The sequence below is a fragment of the Chamaea fasciata genome, unplaced genomic scaffold (genome assembly GCF_029207755.1).
Source record: "Chamaea fasciata isolate MVZ Bird 193981 ecotype frontalis unplaced genomic scaffold, bChaFas1.0.hap1 SCAF_5, whole genome shotgun sequence".
Taxonomy (NCBI): domain Eukaryota; kingdom Metazoa; phylum Chordata; class Aves; order Passeriformes; family Sylviidae; genus Chamaea; species Chamaea fasciata.
In genome coordinates this window covers 36,006,532-36,029,027 of record NW_027094090.1, presented here as the reverse complement: position 1 = coordinate 36,029,027, position 22,496 = coordinate 36,006,532, and the positions used below count along the sequence as shown (strand labels likewise).

Below are 22,496 nucleotides of genomic sequence, written 5' to 3'. Positions count from 1 at the left end.
TGCCTTGTAAAACTGGCTATCATTCCTTAATAAAAACCATCCTCACAAACCAAACAACTGCAGCGCAACCTCTCTCTAGAGATCATTTAGTGGTAAGAAAAATAATGCCTATGAAAGGGCTCCATAACGCAATTCCTTTTTTCTCTGTCAGACAGTATTTATGCTCTGTTGTATGAGAAAGAATAGAGGAAAGAACAGAGAATGAATCCAGGAGACCAAGGATCAGATTTTCTGAAGTAAGAAGTCACTGAACAGTATTACATTCACACACAGAATGGATTGTTTTTATTTCCTCCAGGCGTAAGTAAAGTAAACCTTTTTAGTAGACAAAGAAAATGGAACAAGGGGAAAAAAAACAATGCAGACACAATCTTCAGGCATATCTTTTCTTCAAATAAATTTCCAGTTTTATTAGCATGTAAGTGCTTCCAGCAAGTTGCTCTAAAAATACTGTCTTGCTGAAAAGTCATCCTGGCTTCTGACAGACATGCCTTCTGCAGACAGGCAATAAAACTGACCGGCATGTTAATTATTCTTTCAGGCTGAATAGAAGAAGGGTTTGGATTAAAACAGAGTTTGGATTAAGGTTGCCAGAGACAATGGAAATCAGTGCTTATGAGCACAAGCTGCTTGCAGGACCCAGCAGGTTGAGGCTTTCCTGGGTAACTGCTGGCAAATGCATCTGCTGAGACACATGGGTGTGTGGAGGGCTGTCTCCAAAAACCTTCCTGTTCTTACAGCTTTTTACTCTTTTCAACGAAAACAATTTCCATGTACGTTCTTTATAAATACACACGATTGTACTGAAGAGGGTGCCTGATTTGTACTTTTCAGTTCTTCTTTGCCTGGAAATGATCTATATACTGATACATCTGATTTGTTAGAAGGATACTTTCTGCATGGGTGATTTTTCATCAGTCCTAAATGTATTATTACAGTGAACACTGTAGTGGAAATAGAGGCTATCTTCCAGTGAGAAAGAGAGCCGAAGCTTTGGAAAAAGCCGCACGAGAGACACCTGGTATGAAGTCCATGCGCTGACTGCACCTGGCAGCACAACTGTGGGGCACTGTTCTAACAGAGAGCACACCAAAGCAAGACACCGACTGAAGCTCAGTTCTGGTTGGCTGTTTCTCAAAGAATCCCCTGCCATGGTGCAGAGTTAAACAATGCATTTCCCACTGACATTAGGCTGCTGCAAGTAACTATAGTATTCCATCACTTCTGCTTTCCTCTCTGGCATGGAACCTGTGATTACTGATTTTCTTGTATGAGAAGTCCTGTGCTTTACAAAACTTCAGTCACCTGTATTAAATAAAATTAATAAGCTGATCTGGCTGAGAACAGAAAATTCTGTCAGAGCTACCTGAAGTGTCACGTTCCACTGTAATCTCATACACAACCTTGTAAAATCTGTAGGTTTAACTATCTGTGACTTTTACAAAGTTATTTTAATAGTGCTAATTTAATTTGGGAAGTGATTATTTTGTTTCAGAGAATTTGAGAAGAGAATGGTTCCTTTTCCTTCAATTTATTTTGCTTCCCCTTTTTACACAGCTTCCTAAAAACATTTGGACAGACCTTGTGTGTTATCTCTGTTGCTGATTATATTCGCATAAGAAATGCCTTTCAAGATATATTTTATATTTCATGAAGATACTTCAATACTCTGTATGTTATTAAACAAAAAAAAAAATTGTACTGCTGTATCCATTGCCATGACTTTTGATGGTTTCTGGTTAGACTACTCAAGTGTTTTATTTCACAGGTGGTATAATCTCTAAAAGTGAAAATAATCTTCTTTCAACTTGCATTATTAGGTCGCCTTACAAAAATGTTAAATGTCTTTATTCCACTGTGAACTTAAGTGTATGCAGTAGCTGTCAGTGGAGATACTTTAGTTGATCAAACCTACAACAGCATAAACAGCACCTCCCAAGCTGTGGACAACACACAACTCATTTCTGCGACAGTTATGTATTGAATATTATAAGGGTAGCCGTTGATTTGCAGATAATGTCAGTCTTTTTTCCCCCATTTTTTCCTTTGGAGAATATTTCTGAGCATAATTTGATATATTTGCAGAAAAATGTTCTGAATTTATTGAATTTGCTTGGAAAACAATCATACTACAAAATCTCAGCCAAATAATGTACAGTTGTATAAGATCAATGTCCATAAGAATACAAGAGGTCCAAAAAAGCAAGAAATCAGAATAGAGAAAAAACCCCAACCCAACAATAACAACAAAAACCCACTTAAAATGAAACTAATAATATTATCAAAAAGAAAGATTCGGGTTCAGAAGGCAAATAATAAAGGTGAAGAGCAAAGCATGTGGGAAAGAAAAAAGGAAAAAAGGAAAAAAAGGAAAAAAGGAAAAAAAAGAGAAGAGAAGAGAAGAGAAGAGAAGAGAAGAGAAGAGAAGAGAAGAGAAGAGAAGAGAAGAGAAGAGAAGAGAAGAGAAGAGAAGAGAAGAGAAGAGAAGAGAAGAGAAGAGAAATTTTTGATTGTTGACCTGGAGGGAGTTTTCTGAATGTCTTTTACCCACTCTTCACTGCTGAGAGACTCCATGTACCCACAGAAATGTACTTGACAGGTTTAATAATGTCCTCGAAGACTTTGTGCAGCAGGAAATCTTTTTCTGATTTACAGAAACAAGTAAAACATAGAATCTGATTTCTACCTAAGAAACAATGCCAGCAAGGAACAATGTTATTTTTTCTCACAAAGAAAAATATTATTTTCTAAAAGTTCAATTCTCCATGTTGAAGCGGAATTGTCTGCAAATGTCATTTTTCCCCCCAGAAAAAGCAGTTCTGAATTCTTTGTCACTTTGCATTATGGTTTTCATACACCCACGTTGACATACGGCAATGCCAAACACCATCCCCATGCAATCATGACAGATCCCTTTCCTGACAAACAGCACCCTGGATGCAGGCTCAGAACAGCAAGCATGCCACTCTACCATTCACTGACCCTTTGATATTGGTGTTTCTACTTTCAGGAGCAAAGGCAATGTTCCAACTCCAAATGAGAGGCCCTAACCTTCTAAGAGAGAGTAAACCAATGGCTTATAAAGGTAATAGTTTTAAAGTGTCAGGGTTGCAAAAGACAAAACTTCCCTTCTGCAGAAGTCAATTTACTAGATGTATGCTATAACAGTATTGTGAATGTAAACATTAAAAAAAGAAAAAAAAAAAGGAACAGAAATGCTCACTTTAAACACATGCTGGCAGACCAGGGAAATTCCAGAGGAAGGCAGAACTGGTTAAAATTTAAAAAGCAAAAATGGGACCCATACAATCATAAACTACCTAGAATAATACCAGTCATTGGCAAACCTTTTTCAAACACTCATGCCAATGTTTTCAAACACAGAAGCAGGTAGGTTCAAGAACAGACCCACAGTGCTGGATTCACTGCATGGGATGTATAAAGAATGGAATTTTGCACCAGAATAACTTTCTGCTGTATGGTTCAGCAGGAGATGGGGATGTCAGTGGCACTGTAGGCTCCCTCAGACACTGCTCAGGGTGAGAGGTGTGCAAGCGGATCCCTTGCAAGACCTTGCAGTGTGCTGACTGTGGGCCACAGCAGTAATAGTGAAAGAGAAATTTTCATTTACTGGCTGATAAGCCAGTAGATTTTCCAAGAGCTTCTATAAAGGAATGGGAACAGAGGAAGGAAGCGTGGGTGCCAAAAGGGCTCCTCAGGGACATCCTAAAACCTACCAGTTTCAGTGTTACTGAGCTTCAGCTAAGCAGTGAGGATAGAAATGAGCAGCTGTGAGCAAAACAGGCCTGTTTTGAATCATGGCAGGCTTACTTAATCACCTATGCATCTTCATCCAAATCATCACCAGTGTAACAGCAACCGGCCTGTCCACAGACCTACTCTTTGGCAATGGTACTTGCCTGTTGCACACAGGCTTGCACAGCCTTCTGTACTCACACAAGCCCTGATACACCCATCTTTACCATGGCAGTCACACCTTCAGCTGTGGGGAGGAGCAGATGATGACACAAAGAAAAGTAATGACACAAAAAAAAGACTAATAATTAAATGAAGCATTCAAATGTTATGCGTGCCAGTCAACAAAATCTAATGGAAAAATAGGTCTCATCAGAGAAACCTAAGATGACATTACAGTCTTTGGCTGCTCAAAGGTAAGGTCATAGCTGTATTAATTTTTTCAGGAGCTTGACTTAGTGCCCACATGCCAACAATCAGAAAAAAAAATTACTTTTTGATGCAGTGAAGGACAAATTCATTGTATCAAGAACTGGATGAGCGGTTCAGAGTAGTTGCTGGTGAGACAGTTGTCTTGAAAACTGATGTTTCTTTTAGGGCCTTTTGGGTTTCCTAAATGGCCTGTAAAGTAAATAAAAAATCAATGCTAATCAAACTTGAAGTGATATGGAACTGTCAGTGTGATAAGCAGTGACAAGAATGGGGTATTCAGCAAAAACTGTATAAAAAGCTGTCATTTGAAAATGAAAAATAAAAACATTATTAGGAATACAAAAGTGTTACCTCTTAGTCAATGTAACAAATTAGAGTGTCAAAACCTAGCAGGTATCTAAGTATATGACTGCAGTAAAAGGGCAGAGGTAATCCCTGGATATGAAATAAGGAAGTAATGAATAAGTTTTTTATCTCAGTGCATGGCACTGATAAAACTTGTACTGGATTTTGGCACACAGTTTAAAAATAGGGCAGAGAACAGGAAAGGGCTCACTTTGGTCAGCTCATCAGTGCTGTAGCAGGAACAGGCATGAGGAAAAAACTAATAGCAGGAATCTAAAGCCAGACACATTCAGATTCAAAATGAAACACAAGTTTTTAAAACCGTGACCAATTATCAAGTGAAGAAAATAGTTCCATATTTTCTGACAGCTTTGTGTGAGGGGTGTTGGGTAGCCTGGTGACATGAGTTTGGCCAGATAAAGATTGCATTTCAGGCAGTCCCTAGGCCCAGTTCACAGGAGACTCTCTCTATCAGCTCTCATACCTAATAATAATTTTAAATAATTTAATTTATTATTTTGATATTGTATGCATCATATTCACTGTTGAAAAAAGCGTCAGAATTATTAATGCCCAAATGAGAACCACATCTCACTGAAATGTAGAGCCTTCAACTAAGACTTCTAAAATTTAGAGGAAAACTTGTATTCTAAACATACACTTCATAGGAATGAATGCAGAAATACCAAGATATTGTATGGTTTAGATTGAAGCAATTTATCCTAAAGTAGCCTTTAAAAGAAGGAAAAACACTCTAATAAGCCATTTTTAATGTTATCATTCAACTCCTACTATTGATATAAAATTTATTGTTGCACTCTTAAAATACATAAATTTTGCAGACACTTTCCTTTGTGAAGGTTTCCTTAATGTATTTTGCTCAGCAGATACTGGTGATGAGCAGGTAAAACAAATCATCTAAACAAAGTCAATTATCACCCTTGCTCAGTCCTGCATTTTAAAATGACAAGTGACTGAACACCAGGATGACCATGTAAACTCTTAAAGCAAATGCTTTCCTTTCTGTGACTGAAAAAATGGAATTGAATCATCTAGCCTATTCCTTTCCTTCATAATTTCTTCCCTTAGAAATTTCTAATTAAAGCTAGTGCTTCTTTTAATCACACCAAGTAACCCAGTTTCAAGGAAGTTACATAGACAAAATGCAAAGAAGACTTCATCAAAATCAAATGTGTGTTACTTTCAGCAGAATGCTTCCCCTAAAACCAACATCTTCTTGCTGCTTTGACCAATGAAATATTTCCTATTAAAATGTTTGCATTTTGCTGTTAGAAGCAGAGAGCTGCAGTGATAGAAATATTGGTCTCACTTTCTGTCTAGAAAAATGCTAAAGTATGTATGACCCTGCACCCACGCCTGAAGCAGGTGATGCTCCAGGGCATTATGAGGGGCTGGGGGGTTACATCTGTCTTTTCAATTCTGCAGGAAAAAAGAAATCTTCTGCACTGTCAAGAGATTCTGAACACCAATGGTCTCATGGGATCCCTCATTGCCTGATTAGATTATGATTACATTTTTGAGAACCATGTTGTAACAAGCAGCAGCAGTGATGTGTTTGCAGCCAAAGCCTCCACCCACACCCACCTGTGAGAGAGAGCACTACGCCAAGTTGCATTGTACCCCTGAATGGGGCTTTGTAAAGCCCCTGCCAGCACAGGGTTACTTTTCTGCTTCTCAGCATTCCTGTCTGAAAAAAATGGGGAAGAAACCTATTCTAGGTCTTCTTGAGTAGAGTAAAAAAGTAATCCTGGTGTGCATCTGTCTCTGTTGTGTCCTGATATGGCCTCACACAGGACCGATGCTGTGATTTTGGGGAAGACACTGAGCTGATTTTTTTAGAACTGCCCTCTAACCTAAAGCTAAATTCTGCATTAAACTCTCATATATATGAGGGCATCTTAGCACTCCTCAGAATCCTTAATGCAAAAGTGGAACTCAGATTTCTGCAACTTTCAGCCCTAGCTGCCAGTTTTTGTGGGTTTACATTTCACTCTTCTGTAAACCTGAATGGGAAGGGAGACATTATAGGTCCCAGAGGACATCAAATAGTAGTTTTATGTGACTACGTGCACTGGCAAAGAAAAATAATTGCACAGAACAGATGAGTCCTGTGTCATGCCCAGAACGGTAGACACTGACTTTGTATCTGCTGCTATGAAAAGAATCATTCTTCTGTGGTTCCTCGTACTCACAGTCAGGATCAGAGGGGAGCTGCAGACTCCAGTCCAGGAGTCGGGGTGGTAAAACAGAGAAAGAGATAAAGGAAACTGGAATGAAACCCCACCTGCTTTCTTCAAATAATGGCAGAAAACAAACATAAAGGGATATTTAACAATTGTAGAAGACCTTTAATGATTACAATTGCAAAGAACTAGGAACAAAAATCCCAAAATGGCATATATGCAGGAGTTATTTTTGGACTTCCATGATATGGGCACAGACTGCATGCATCCATTTTTTTGCCACTGGGGAGAAAACCCAAAATACATTGTAAAAAACTATCTTCATTAGAGATAGGAAAGAAAAAGGTAAGACAAACAAGTTTAACATCTAGATTACATTCTTATTTCAGGTGAGTTCTGAACCCAAATGGAACATTTGTTAATCTCCTTCAAACCAAACCTATTTGAATGTAAGTGGTGTATTACTCAAATCTGCAGGCAAACAATGTGAGGATATTTTTGTTCATTTAACTTCAAACTCTAAAGAACAATAGAATACATCTCTTTTGGTCCTGTGATAAGGGATTTGGGCACTTTTTATGGTTTGGTTGATGGTGGATGCTTTTTTTTTCTGGCATAGCTTTGCACAAGCTAAATCCACTACAGAGCTCCTCAAGTAGACACCACCAAGTGCAATGTCAAATGCTGATACTCATGTCTTTGTTCTCCTGTGACACCTACCAAAAGACACAGTTTCCAGAATTCAGAGGTAACACTCATGCTTCTCACCCAATGCCCCATGAATCCGCTCCTTTCATTTTTTCATTTTAAATTATATTAGGAGACACTTAATGGAATGAGATGATGTCTACCTGTTGGAAGCACCATAACCAGGGCATTTGGCAGTTTAAAGCAGACTGAAACTGCTGCAGCTTCGGAGGAGCATTTGGTGGAAGCAGCTTTTGACAGTGGAATGATATCAGGACTTAGGAAGTCAACAAGTGAAATAATGAAATATCAGGAAAACAAGTAGTAGTGACAAAAAGAGTAGGATGACAGAAATAATTGCTCTTCTAGTACTGGGCTAAACTCTGCATAAGCCAGCGCAGCAAGAGCCCTTTACCCAGAAACATCAGAGCACAGTCGTGTGATTTTTTATGATGTCCTTTTATCTCCCCAGCTCTGCAGCTAGGCCTGCAGCTGCAAACACCTTACAAAAATAGTTACTGAGGATACTAAAGGGTATTAACAAATGAGCACTAGAAGACTTCTTACTGCCTTCTACTGATGTTTCCTCTAATTGCAGGATGCATTCTGGGTTCTTAAACCACTGTCATCCTTGCTAATGATGTGGGTTTGAACCTCCAAGACCAATTTGGACAGTGATCACATTGAAGTATTTAATTATGCTTTATGCTTGTTGGAACAAAGCCACAAAAAAGCAGCCACCAGCGGAGAGAGGTGCAAACAAGTTATGCAAGGTTTCACAGGTGACTCAGCAGGTCCAGCCAGGTAGCTCCCTGCAAGCAGGCAGTTGTATCCATAGTGGTGGTATTCTCCTTTCCTCAGCATTGTTCAGGCTGGTTCTTCCACATTTCAATTAATCCAGTCTTCACTTCTTGAAACCTACCTGGATTAGCAAACACTTGTCCTTGCTCTAAAATGGCAAATCCCAGAACAGCACAGAACAAGCAATGCTGCTGATCAGACTGCTATAAGAGGATACATTTATTATTAAGATTTTTTTCAAAGTGATAAAGTATATGACACTTGCTTCATACCATCAGTCGGTCACAAAATGTTTCCTGATCAGAAATCAGAACAGTGGTCAACTACTTTCCTGTGCATTTGTCTTATTGCGTTTCAAGGAACACTGACATATAAGGATGTGGTAGAGTGCCCATTATCAAAGGCTTTCAAAATGGGATTGGACAGATTGTTTATTTCTAGATAACCCCACCAAAAATCCCTTTACCACAAAAGGTTGGGCCAGATGATCTCTCAAAAGTCCCTTCCAAGCTGGGCTGTTCTGCAATTCTGTCATTTAATTAGTGGTTGTAGTGGGAAGATACTAAAATTGACTTTGTGGGATGAATGTTGTAGAAAAGCTACTGAATATTCCTGCTGGAATTTCTTCGCTTGGAACCAAGTTTTACAGACTTGGGAATACCCAAGTACAAGCTGCCATTTGTTCAGTAGCTTTGTTTCCACATTTCTGTATTCATCCTTATTTGGTATTGGCATTAATATTTACTGAGGGTGGCTGCAGGCTTGGGAGTGCTGCAGGCATTCACATAGTCTGAGAGAATTCATGTACCTTCTCTGATTTATGCATTACAAGAGGCCCATAATTGTATCCCAGAGCTGCACCTTATCCCCCAACAGTAGCAGTATTTAAATTGAAAACTATTATCCAGTTATAGCAATAGCCAGAAGCAGAGACTGCAACATACCTACAAAGCTTTAAGGGAATAAATTTCCTGTAAAACAGGTTAACTCCTGCTTGAAGAAAAACTACTTAATGGCAATTTAAAACGTTAGATAATGAAATGTAAAGAAAAGGCTGTGTGAGGACTCCTGGGAGAAATGCAGGGCAAACAAATCCTACTTACAAATCTAAGATGCCCAGTCCTAACAGATTGTAATGTGAATAGTGCCCAAGTTGTCTCTGTAAAATACCAACAGTATTTCACGACATTTCAGCCCTTTATTGTCAGAAAAAGTCAGTCTGCAGAACCAGCTTGTCCTTAATACCCCTTTTGTTTTTTACACCACTTTATTTTGCTGTCCTGGGAAACTCTGTAATGATGGACCACTCAAATGCAGCATGTGCAGACCCAAGACAATCTGCAGCTGTAAAAATAAAATAGAAATTAAAAAAAATAGATACTGGTGACTGATACCAGTATACTTCAACAATCATGGCACCAAGTCTGGGTGAGACTTGGCTAAAGATTTCTCACATGCAATTTATGTCAAAATTTTACTTAGATGTCTATCCCATCTACCAATCAAGACAAGCATGAGGACCTGTAACTCACAATTGCAACCACTTCAATTAAAAATATTTTGAGCGTATTGCGTTGGTGCTGTGGAAATATTGATACCACTTAATTATGAATGCAAAATCAGTGACAGAAGTATATACTAGGGGTACCGATGGTTGTGAAGCTAAAGAATAATTCAAGTGTTTAAAGAATGGAATTAAATTTGTTAACTGCAGTAAAATATTTTGCAATTTCAAATCTATCAGCTTCCTGGTTTTCTCTTAACTCCCCCTTTTTACTTCCTGCATTTTCGCTCTCCAAGTAGCACTTGGACAGGTGGTATCTCTGTCTGCTGTCTTGTGAGTCCAGGAACTGCTCTTAGTGACCCACACCAATTTACAGGCAGTTTGTCACATTCTGCAACTTCCTCCCTGTATCCCCTACTCCTGCCTCCATCTTCTTCCAAAGCTAGTCAGTTTACAGCTACTAAGTAGTTAAATGTAACAATATCTACCTAAGGTATACTCAATATACCTGCTGTCCTTTGCAGAGTTTAAGTGTGCTCAGATCTTTCTGTACACTGGAAACTTATGAGTGGAAATTTCAAAAGCAACTCAAGTGTCATCACTAAGATATGACCAAAAAAGATTCAAAATAATGGCCTTTGAAGATGTTAACTACAGGAGTTCAGTGAGATCACATTCGTTCATATGATCACAGATCAAAGCATTTCATGCTGTGAATATGAAATCAGATGTCTTCTCACTACAGTAAGCTGGTCTTGAATCAAACTCATAAAAAATAGTAAAAAACTTGACCATGTCCACTTCAGTGGCTGAAAGCACACTTCACTTCAGGAAACAAAAGAATATAAAAATAAGACATTTAATTGAGAAAAAAAAAAGGATCTTACAAAAATTTTATCTTGCTCAATTCTAGAAATCACAACAGTATTAATAAAATCTTACAAGATAACTAATACAGTGTTTATTTAGACGCAGCATAAGTCCAAACAGTGCATAAAATTCCCAAGTGTTTATTGTTACAGTTTAAGTGCATACATTACTTCCATAATTTTGTGCCCTTCCACAGGAACAGACATAGAGCAGCTACACAATTTGTTCGTTTCAGAAAGCTTTTACTACTTTGAAATCTCATCTTTGCAATTGGATAATACAGTGAAGTAGTTCCAGTGATGAATTCCAGATTGATATAGATTCCAAAAGAGTAAACTCAGTATGGAAGGTGGTAAAGATTTTTAATATTCCCATAAAAGGCAACAAAATAAAAAAGTCAATTGAATTAAGACAGGCAATATACACAAGACACTTGTAAAAAAACCAGATGTTCAATACAAAATATTCATCCATCTCTAGCAATAAAAGAAAAAGCTTTCCATGAGCTAAAAATAAAGGCCCACACTTCTGAATATCAACACTGAGAGGTTATTATGAGGGTATCTCTAAAGTTTAAGTACTATCTGTACTGGCTACGTTACTTCCGCAACTTTTATAAATTAATGACAGAAGATAGAATTACCTAAGCATCAAAAATTAAATTTCTATTTTTAAATGGTTTGTAAGTGTGACTTCCGCCATTTGCTAAAAGGATAACATCTGTAGCTTCTTTGGCTGAGGCCATCATCTCTAAATAAAAGCCCCAAACAAAATGGGATACATTTCCACTGTTGAGAAATAACCAAGGAGTATGGTTTGGTTAGAATGCCAAACATGGAACAATTCTATACTTACAGAAAAAAAAAACATTCTCTATCTAAAGAGATGAATGTGAATTCACAACTGTCATCTTTAATTTTAAATTATTTCGTAAGTACCACAGTATTGACAAATCTTCATAAATATCATTAGTTTTGAAATAAAGATGTCAAAAAAAGCATAGAAAAAAATTATTATTCTTACTGGAACAGCCAGTGAGTTTCTACTTTAAATTTAGATTTTTGCTTCAAATGTTATGTATGGATCATCATTTTTATCAAACCTATTCTCAGGGAAGAAGAGATAGTATTTGGCAACAAGGCTGAATTGTCTCTCCCCTGCCCAAATACTTCCGAAAGACCATACAAACCGTAGATAATGGGAAATACCAGAATTCACCCACTTTACCCATGTTACCATTGCCTATATAAAGCTGCAGTGTATTTTGTGTCTAGCTTGGACAATAGCCACCAGGCTCCCTCACACTGATTGATGTGGATTAGACTTCTATTTCCAGCTTCCTGCCCTTCCAGGTGCTGGAAGCAGGAGAGAATAGACACCAACACTTCAGCTCCATAAATGGAGGATAAATGAATCAAGTGCTTCACCTCACTTGGCAATGACCTACATCCACCTGAGGAGCAGCAAGAGCGTTACTGACAAAGCACCTTCCTGTGAGCTGCTGATTGCCACATGAGGTTTACAGCCTTAACAAGTTGAGATGGAAAGTCCTTTGGCTCTCCAAATGTTTCAGATCCATCTCTTAAAGAGAGTTCAACTGGAACTCTTTGAGTCTCTAAACAAGACTGAACATAAATGAATTGCATGCAGAAAACCTTAAACCATTTCAACGCCTTGGCCAGAAAAACCATGCTGTCCCTGGAAGCGCCAGAGCAATGATGACAGAAGAGAAAAGATTTACGGCGTTGTTGTCTAATATAGGTTTTCCAGATATGTGCTTGGAGTCTGTTGTTTGGTGGTTAACAACCATGCCAATTGTCTGGTCAAAACCTGGAAAAAGATTAAAACTTCATTTTACAAAGCCAACCAAGATGAAGAGAAACAAGTATATACACCTTCCTAAATTTATTTTACTATAACAGTGTTAAATCTCTGTAAGAAGACATCATCAGACTAAACTAAATTACAGTCAGTTCAATTTGGTACCTTCAAAGAATGGGGTATAAATGCAATACTTTACATTAGAAGTTACTTCTTTTGAGAAGTTAAACTTCTGTCAAATCTTCTGTCTTTATGTAGTTTCACAGCAAAGAAAAGGAATGCAGCTAGCTAAATCAGAAGAGAAAAAAGCATCGCTCTAAAGCAAAGGATGCTGTTTTGAACAGAAACAACTTATTAGCAACATGTTTTCTGGCAAGAAGATATATTTGCTTTAAAAGGAAAATTATGGAAATAACATTATTACTTAATCTGACAGAAAACGAGCTCCTTACAAAGGCTGAATTTAAAGAATTTATAAATTCTATTTACACAGCAATTTTATACTACCAGCAGCTGGAGTTCTTTCCGTAGTACTTAGGTAATTTCTTGCTCTGCCTCTGTATTATCAATACTTTAATATTGTGCTTCATTAGCTACTACTGCACAGACATTATTGTCCTATGTTTTGTCCAGCTGCTCCATTCTGGGTGCTGATAAAAGCACACCAACTTAGAACACTTGATTTTAATTCACACTGTAGTGAAGTATAACTGGGTACGTGGACATGCACATATTTAAGGTTGGAACATTCCAAACTGAATCAGTATATTTTATAGTATTTTTTTTTCTTCTTAGATTTGACTATCTGTCAACACTCACAATCTGGAAATTTCAAAGAAAGCTGCTGCTTTATTAAAAAAAAATAAATCTGCACCTCAGAGAAAACTTAAAAAAAACCCCACTACAAACCTCCTTGGCAGGTATATAGTTGGCAATACTGTTTTGAAACACACATTTAAACCTAGCCTTAAATAATGCAAAAGAACTACAGAAAAATCAAATTTAAGTCTAACAGTTTAACTCTCAACACTTGCTGTGTTTTAGAGAGTAGTACTTTTTTTGAGGAAAAACGGGAAATATTTTTTTCTAAGTATATCCCTCAACTGTACATAAAGCGTATAATCTGAGCACGAACAAGTAGGTAAAGTGACAGTTTTGCTACTTTTAAAAGTTTAGCTTTTTTATTTACAGAATAGGTATAGACTGATAACATTGGCAGATTTCAATCTTATTCTGCACAGTGATTAAAAGTTTTAATTACTAACTGCAGGCAGGGGCGGATTTTCTTTCAGAAACAGTGTGTATCACAGGCTATTAGATATACCACACCTAGGAATATAACCAAAAGGAAAAACAGACAGAAAGGATTAGCAGCATACTGTTTTCAAAAAGAGAGACACAATTCTTTATTCCCACTGCCCTACTTATTGTTTTCCAAGATGCTGAAGAGACTAGAGTATTCCTTTTGAGTTCACACGGAAAATGGAATGAAAAAGTAGGCTGAAGGAGAGACACAAATGAGAAGCACAGTTCTGCCTGTATCATATCACATATATACCACAGTACATATATGTACAACATAGTATACATACTCCAGCTATGCTTATGAATTTGTAAAAGAAACTGTGGAACTTGCATACTGTCTCTACTGCAGGTAGTAAGGTAAGTTGCTGAACATGGAAAAATACATGAAATGAAGAAGAAATAGATGTTGATAAATGCAGGCATGTATTAGCTAGGTTTACTCCATTCCCTTAATGCATCTGCCTCATTAGAAGCTTGAAACATTGTCTGAGTGCTTAAGTTTCTTGTTTACGACACAAACATCTAAAAGTTCATCGAATAGTTAAACACTCCATTGTAGTCTAAACTTTTATGGAATTAAAAGGAATAGAGCATAAAAAATGCTGCATAGCCAAACCCAGAGCACCAACAACAGTTTGCAGGTCTCACTGTAATGGCAGACCTAAAGGACTTGTGTCTCTCAGGCAATTCATCTGTACATTCACACCTTGACTTCCAATTAATAAGTATACCAACAATAAAATCTGGAAACTTAAGTTCTCTCTCTAAACAAGCTGTTAAACACAACAGTGTCAGATAGGGTTTCTAAACAATTTTGAAACATTGGATAAGTTTACAGATTAGCCTAAGGGTTGTCTGTAGTGTTTATTCACAGGTAATGATCCTTCAGGGCAATGAGTAAACACTGAAATAATTTAGAACCAGCCAGTCAACAATTTTTTTTTTTTTTTTTTTTAATGCATACTGTCTTTTTATTTAAAGTCATAGCTAGTTTGTGATAAGCTTAACTTATAAGAAACAGTGTTCTGTATTCTGGACCTTCTACAGGAAGCAGTGAAAAAACCCAGAAGGTAAACTATTGTTCACGTTTTCTTATTTAACTCTTAAATTTGAGCCTACTGCTAAGACTTCAGAGTTAGGAATGGAGCTTCTGCAGTGACAACTTAATCCAAGTAAATGGATAAAATTAAGCTGATATTTTTTCTTATAAAATGTTACTATATTTAGACATACAGAAAAGGAGAGGGCAGCAATTGCTCCTTCCAAGTTAACTTGTTGGATATCTCTGTCTCTTTCAGTCATCAACAAGACAACAAACTACAATAAACAAATCGAAATGTGGAAAAGGACCAACCACCCTTGCTCCTTTTCGTTATGACGTCCATTACTTTTGCTCCCTTTGTCCTTTATTTCTGTATTCTTTTCATTTAAAAATCGTATCTTCGGCCCTCGTTGAATCTCAAGTCCAATTTTAGGTTGCATTGGGAGTAAGAGAAAAAAAAATAAAAAGAAAAAAAGAAGACTCTTACCACTGTATTGCATTGTAGCCCCCAAATACGAATCAACAATTGATCCCAGTAAGCCAGCTGCTGCACCAAACACAATAATGGGCCATTGCGGAGCGGATATTTCCAGATCAGTCACAAAAATGAGTTGAGTTATAAAGTAGGCTATACCTACTGTCATGCCTCCAAGCAAACTTGACACCAGGCCCACTAAAGTAACTGCTCCATTAGTACCTAAACCAAATAAAACACAGCTGATTTACGAACTGGTTTTAAAAGACTTGTATTAATTGAAATGTTTTACATGAAATCAAAGCTGTCCATAGTCATCTTCTCCCCTTACATCCACAAGGCTCCGCTACTGCAGCTTTTTACAATTCCCATTATGCTGTTGAGCAGCTTAACCTTTACCATTACTGCCTGTTACTACTCCTTTCCTGTCTCTAGGGCTAGTTCTCTAGAAATATTCACTAGCATTAAATTAAATAAAACTAGACAGCACACCTCTTAATGTCACCTGATATTTGTCCACTTAGGTGGTGGTGGGCTAATCAAAGAAGAGATTTGCTCCAAAAAAACAGACCTTGAGATGCGAAAATTAAAGCAATGTCCTCTTTCAGAAGTAATATACATGTTTCACCAACACATTCAAAAATAAAAGAACCAAATCCATAGACAGAGATGTTTGACACCTCATTGAATAAAAACCTGAAGAACATATATAAAGAAAAAAATGCCCATGCATTTAACTCCTATCCAACAAGATCTGTACCTCTGACCAATTTGCCAGCAAGACTCAAAAAAGGCATACTGCTTTAAAGCAGCAATGACATCCACCATGGAGACACGTTTGACAGAGTTTTCACTTTATTCACCCTTGATAGGGAATTTTAAAGGAAATGAGTGATGTGGTTAAAAAGTGAATTTTCTGTAGTGTCTCTGTTGAGTACATATGTATTCTACTGATTAAAATAATGCCTAAAAAATATCAGTTGATAACTTGTAGTCTTCATGTTAGCAATATAACTCTTTTACTATGGTCCAAGATTGGAAGTGACAGCATTCAGAATGACTTTAGCTCCATGGTTGCTATGCTCGTGCTTCTCATCAACAAGATGCAGAAGAAACAGAGTTGACTATATTCCATTTCAGAGAATACATTCCTGGTAACTTTTTCTGATCCCAGATTTCTGATATTTTTTTATGTCTATCTTGGAACTTTTCAAGTTTGATGCATAATTGAAAACAGATTAACAAAATATTAAGAACATGTAGAAGAGGTAACAGCTTACCTACTGGAACCTGTTCCCAGGTTGTTATCAATCTTGGTTTGCTTTTACTCATAACACTACCAATCTCTGAAGCCCATGTATCACCAGCAGAGCATGCCAAAGCTCCCAAAAGTGATAAGCACATCCATGATGCTGTGTATTCCTTTGAAAAGTCAATAGGAATTTCACCTGGTCCATTTTCTATCATATATAAGAGAGCCAGCTCAGTAGGAACACCACCATTACAGAATACCTGAACCCAATTCCTCTGTCCACCTGAAGTATAAAAACTGAATTTTAGTCATTTCAGGCAACAGCATGAGGCAAAAGCAAAATAACACATATATAAAGTTAAATTTAAAATGACACACATTCAAAACAGAAACTGTATGGCAGTTCATTAAAAAGAACAGAAGCAAAAGCAAAGTGGCTTGCTAATATTCACAGGGAGAGGGTTGAGGGGAATCTCAACAGTGTTCCCTATTCTAGATGTTACATCTCATCTGACCCTTAGAAGGGAACAAGAACGTGCAGTATGTATTCTCCACAAAGGATCTGAAAGAATTCAAGTATTTTGACTTACCTTCTTTGTATTCTGAATCTATTTGCTTCTTTATATCTTTTTTCCACTTAGTAAGTTTTGAAGAAGTAACAAAAAATACAAACAAAGAAGAGAAGAAACTGTAATTTGCAACTGTAAGGATAAATCCAACCACCAGTCCTATGAAGAAAAAAGAAGTATAGAAGTTCCTTCATGTAATGGTTGCTTTGCAAAGCAATTAAGTATTTCAGATTTTCTGAATATGATGAGTATCTTCCTGATAAACCTAAGACAATCATGCAATGAGAGATTCAATTGCCAAATTGCTAATTTTATTGTAACTGATGAAGCATGTGATTTTTAAGACATTTTGCCACAAATCAGTACTACTGTGCAAAAATAAAAGAGAAGCAATAAAACCCCCAGAATCCAAAGAATACATAACTGAAATTCAAGTACTCTGCCTGAAGAATTTTATTATTTTTATAAGGAGCAAATATATAGCTGTGGCTCTGCCTCTGTCAGCAAGTTTATCATCAGTTTAGGTATCAAATCAAAGGTCTCAAAGATAATCTGTAAAATCTTCCTCCATATCTTAGCAGATGCTACTTCTCTGTTCTTTTTTTAGTTTCTGATTTTTATTCCACCTCTTTATTTTTATAATTTTTAAAGTATTTGATCTCCTTGATGCAATTCATTTTATGTCTCCGTTCACAGGGGAGGCCTAATTTCACTCTGCACCATGAGATTACAAGTCTAAAGGACTGAAAGAAAAATGGGTGCATTTAAGAGCAAATGCCAGTATAAACTGGCCAGCAGAGCAGTTAGAAAGTCAGAACAGAAAAGTCAAAAAGATTTTTGTCAGTGCAGAAAATGCTTCCCTTAACTCTCACAGACAGAAGATTTGCAAAATAGGTGACACGGGAAGGAAGGATTTGAGGCCGTTTTACTGCACTGAACATCAATTCACACAATGTCACAAGACAAGGGTGAACCACCTCACCCAGAAACGTTGCATCAGATTTCAATAAACACTATCCTACACTACACTGGGTTTTTTATCACGTGGTCTAGAAAAACTTTTCAGAAACAGTCATTTGTTCTCAGTGAAGTACAGATTTAATTTTCTTATTTTTGCCAGGCCAAAAAAAAAGGCTAGAACTGCTTCTACTACAGAAAGGAGAACCACAGAGGAAGGAGAACTGATTACCTACCAAGCAGGAAGGCTGCTGACTCAATCAGTTTAGGGTCTTTATTTACCACTACCTCTGCCATTTCTTTGTTTCTCTGTGAATCCTTCAATATGTTAAACCAACTGCATACTGTACTGAAGTTTAAAAGAATCTTCCAGATTTATATAAGCATAATAATATTAATCAAATCAATTACAAACAGCAGCACAGAATTAACCTGACTGTTTAAACAGGCATGGGGAAAAAAAACCCAATATGAATTTGGGGTATGTATGCTTACATTTTTACTTTATTATAATAGAACTAGGTAAAGTCTTAAACTGCAAACAATGAAAAGGACCTTTAGCTTAATAAACATTAGCTTAAGTCTCAGAGAAAACATACCTCCCAATGCACCACTGTGATCAAGACTCTTCTTCTTAAAACCCTGTGTAGCAATAATTAGTGGAACCAAGACTGAAAAAAGCCAGCGCCATGGAGAAATGGGTCGTAAAGTACCTGATAAAGCAAATAACAAGGTTACAGATGATCCTCATAAAGCCTTCTTTATGTCTTCATGTCTGAAAAGTCATGATTTCCTGGTATATACTTAAATTTCGATCCTAATAGAGATTAAAACTTCTAACCCTTCAGAAGAAAGATATTCATATGGACAGAAGGACAATATATCTGCAATTATCTATTCAGCTATCAAAAGAAAATATATTTCATGAACTAAAATTAATGACCAAAAAAAAAGGAAAATGTGACAAGAAATAAATATGGTCATATTTTTCATTCTAAAAGGGATTAATGAACTTCAAAAGCTAACATTTGAATTTACTGTGACAAAATTCCACTACCAAAAAATGCCACGCAAGACAGTCTGCTAGGCGAAAGTAGTGTGACCACTTTATGAAACATCAGCCCTTTCAGTTCTTCTGACCCTGATGTAAGGCTCTTTAAAATATACTTTGAGCTGATGACTATCTTGGCAAGACTTGAAGTGACAGTTTCAGTTTGAAAAAGCCACAAACTTCTAAAAGCTAAAGCCAATAGTTAATGCATGTTTTGAAAAAAATAAATTAAAGTAACTTCTTATTTACTACATCTCCTATACAAATACAAGACATCACAAATCCTGCATTAAAGTAAGTCTCAATCTTGTAAAAGAAAGATTTCACACAGGAACAGAGGCTTGTCTTGCTGGAAAGATAAAGATTATGGTTTTCAACAAGAACTTTTGTGTCATCAGTACCCCAACCTTTGCACAAGCACGGGCTCCCTGGTGCAAAGAAGGACAAACATGTCTGTGAAATCACAGTAAAACACTCATTGAAACGTAAAGATTCACAAGAAAAAAAAAATCTCTTCCGGGTACTGAAAAGCCCCAAAGCCATAGTAGGTGAGCTAGGGGGTCGTGCAGCCCAGGGCTGAGTCAGAAATTCAGAAGACAAGCACTAGCTGTGTATGAAGAGCCCCCCAGTGCTATAGCCTGGTATTGCTTATCACAAACCAAGCAGCTTTTGGTGCAAACTTGAGTGTTAGCAGTACTGGAACACAAAGGGGTTCCTTTTGCTTGGCTAACAAACAGAATTTTCATCTCTTCAAGGTCATTTTTATACTAACCTTTTTGGATTTCCTTGTAGGAGAGAAGAGTATTTGTATTAACTACTACTAAATGTAAGCAGCTAAGACTAAGATAGGATCTATAATAAAACAATGAATGTTCTTTGACACTGGCTTCAGTAACATCTGGCCCACTGTTTGGTGCTTAAGAATTACTATAAACTGTACGTTAATAAGAGTATGTTTGTAGTATTTTTATATTTATATTAAGGACTGTGAATTTCACTTTTACAGGCTGAACCATTTTAAGCCCATTAACTACTATATGCTTCATACATCTTGAAAAGCCAAGGTCTTTCCACAGTCTCAGGCAAATGAACAACAGAAGTTTTATGTCCTTCTTGTTCCATAATCATTCCCTACAAAAAGGAGGATTTGTCCGCAGTCTTCTCCTTTCTATCAGACCTTATCCTGATCCATCTGATGCCAGGCCTCTCCACGCTACACTGCAAATTCCCACTCACGTAAGAGAACAGGGACTACAATATCCTAATTGTCAGAAAAGCTATACCTTTAGAGAGCAGACATGCATAAATGAAGTTGCATGTTTAAATCCAACTTGGGTAGCATCAAATGACACAAAAAAAAAGCTGGTTGTGAAGCCTGCTTCTGCATACCTTCTACACATCTGGCATCTCACTACAAGCCAAAGTAGAAGCATCCAGACAACACAGATTTAATGCTGTACCAGAACTAACCCATCCAAAAAAACTGAAGTACTAAAAACACTAAGCAGAGACATGCCTCTACAAAAGTCAACTTATACTGGTGGAGTATTTATTATAGCTTCTTCTGGATCCAAGGTGACATTAGGCAGTTGAAGGTGTTCATACTGCATCCCTAGGCACTTTCAGCAATACTGCAATGACACTGGAGCTCTTCCTGCATCAAACAGGCTGGGGTCTGGATGATAAGCCTTTACCTGTCTTGGAAAAGCAGTTAAATTTTTGTAGGCTTAAACTGATATCGCAGGCAATACCAGCTGCTTTTGCACACTGCTGTAAGAATGGTCCTAGAGCCGAAAAGAGAGATTACAGAGAGGGCTTGTGTCCCTGCAACTACACCAACTAAGTCACAGCCTGCCTGAGCAGAACGCTGAGCTGACACTACACACCTAAGCCAGCCACTCCATGCATACATCCCTATTTTCTTATACCATTTCCCGTTTCTCTGTTCCTCGACTAGGGAAGTCCTCCTGCACGCCCTCTTCTGCACTTTGCAGATGTTGCTGATTCCTAAAACAGTTTTGAAAGATGGCACATTCCTCCCGTGCTGTCACGTATTTTGCCTGATATAGGAAGACCTCTGACAGCTCGGTCTTTCTTTTCACTTCTTAATTTTCATTTGCTTTCTTTCGAGGAAAGAAATCACAAAGGACACCAATATTTTAAATTGTACGTGATCCCTGGGCGGAGCTGTAAGTAAGCAGCTGTCAGCATCTTCTAAACCACTATCACCTACTGTGGTAAGGTGAGGCTATCAGCTCTACTGACGAAGGAAGGGGCCGTGTACACCCCTCTTCCCATTTTTTGTCTCCTGCCTAGAGAGGCAGGAGGGGAGGGTTCGCCCGTGGCCGTGCCACGCCAGCCTCTCCCCGCCCTTTGGACTCACCGTAGTACGTACTTGCTGTCATGGACACTATCCAGAACGCCAGCGAAACACAAATGAGCAAGTTCAGGATGACCATATTCGCCATCATCTTGAGGTATTCTCTGAAGGAATCCTCCTGGTAATAGGACATGGGAAGCAAGAAGGACAACACCTGATGGGAAAACACAACGCGCAGGGCATCAGCGACACCGCCACCACCTCCTTCTCCTCCTCCTCCTTCTCCTCCCGCCCGGCCGGAGCCGCGGCCGGGCCCGGCCCGCACCTCCCTCGGGGCGCTGCCGGGATGCACCGAGGCGCTCATGGAGAGGCTGCTGCGGCCACCCCGGCCGGCCCGGCGCGGCACTGGGCGGCCGGAGGCGCTCGCACCGCCCGGCCCCGACACCGACCTGCTCCCGGGGCCGCGGGCACCGCCCCCACCCCGCCCCGCGGTCTCCCCGCGCATGCTCCGCCGGCCGTGGCGCGGGCCCGCCCTCCTGCGCCGCGGCAAGGGGGCGCTGCGGCGGCGGCCGGGCCCCGCTCAGCGCGGAGCCCGCACGGCCCCGGGGCTGCCGCGCGGCGGCGTCACTCCGACAGGAGCTGTCAAGGGAGATCCGGTTTGCGAAATAAACCCAGGAGCGACACGCCTGGGAAAGGCATGAAGTCTGTGGATAATTAGCGAGACCAATGAGTACCTGGATGAGGTTTGGAACTTGTTGGAGCATTTCGAAGTTCATTAACAGCAGAAGAAAGACTTAAAACGTTTGCTAAAGTTGATTTGGGATGAAAACATGCCAAACCTGCCTGGTGGCTTTCCTTGGGGCACGTTAGAATGACTCCCAAAACACTCGAGTTGTAAATAAGCTGACATTAGCTACGGGACGGACTGCACAGCTTCCACTTCAACACATTAGAACTTTTGTCAGCAACGCACAGAAAGAGATGAAACTTCACAACTTTTCAAAAACCCATTGTTTTGAGGCAGCAGCCTCAAAATAAATGAGAAATAAAAAAGACTTCAGGCATTCCAGGAGACAATGCTGAAGAAGCATTTATGTATTCAGCA

The 22,496-nt window shown here is 38.5% G+C and overlaps 1 protein-coding gene across 1 annotated transcript; it reads right to left on the bottom strand.

Moving 5' to 3' along the window:
* Positions 1-10,656: 10,656 nt before the first annotated feature.
* Positions 10,657-22,167, bottom strand: TMEM19 (transmembrane protein 19). Its single transcript, XM_066183254.1, is given in 9 exon segments — positions 10,657-12,429; positions 15,255-15,464; positions 16,523-16,777; positions 17,085-17,222; positions 18,620-18,733; positions 21,455-21,605; positions 21,841-22,005; positions 22,008-22,064; positions 22,066-22,167. Coding segments are annotated over 9 exon segments (1,356 nt in total). The 3' UTR covers positions 10,657-12,265.
* Positions 22,168-22,496: the final 329 nt, after the last annotated feature.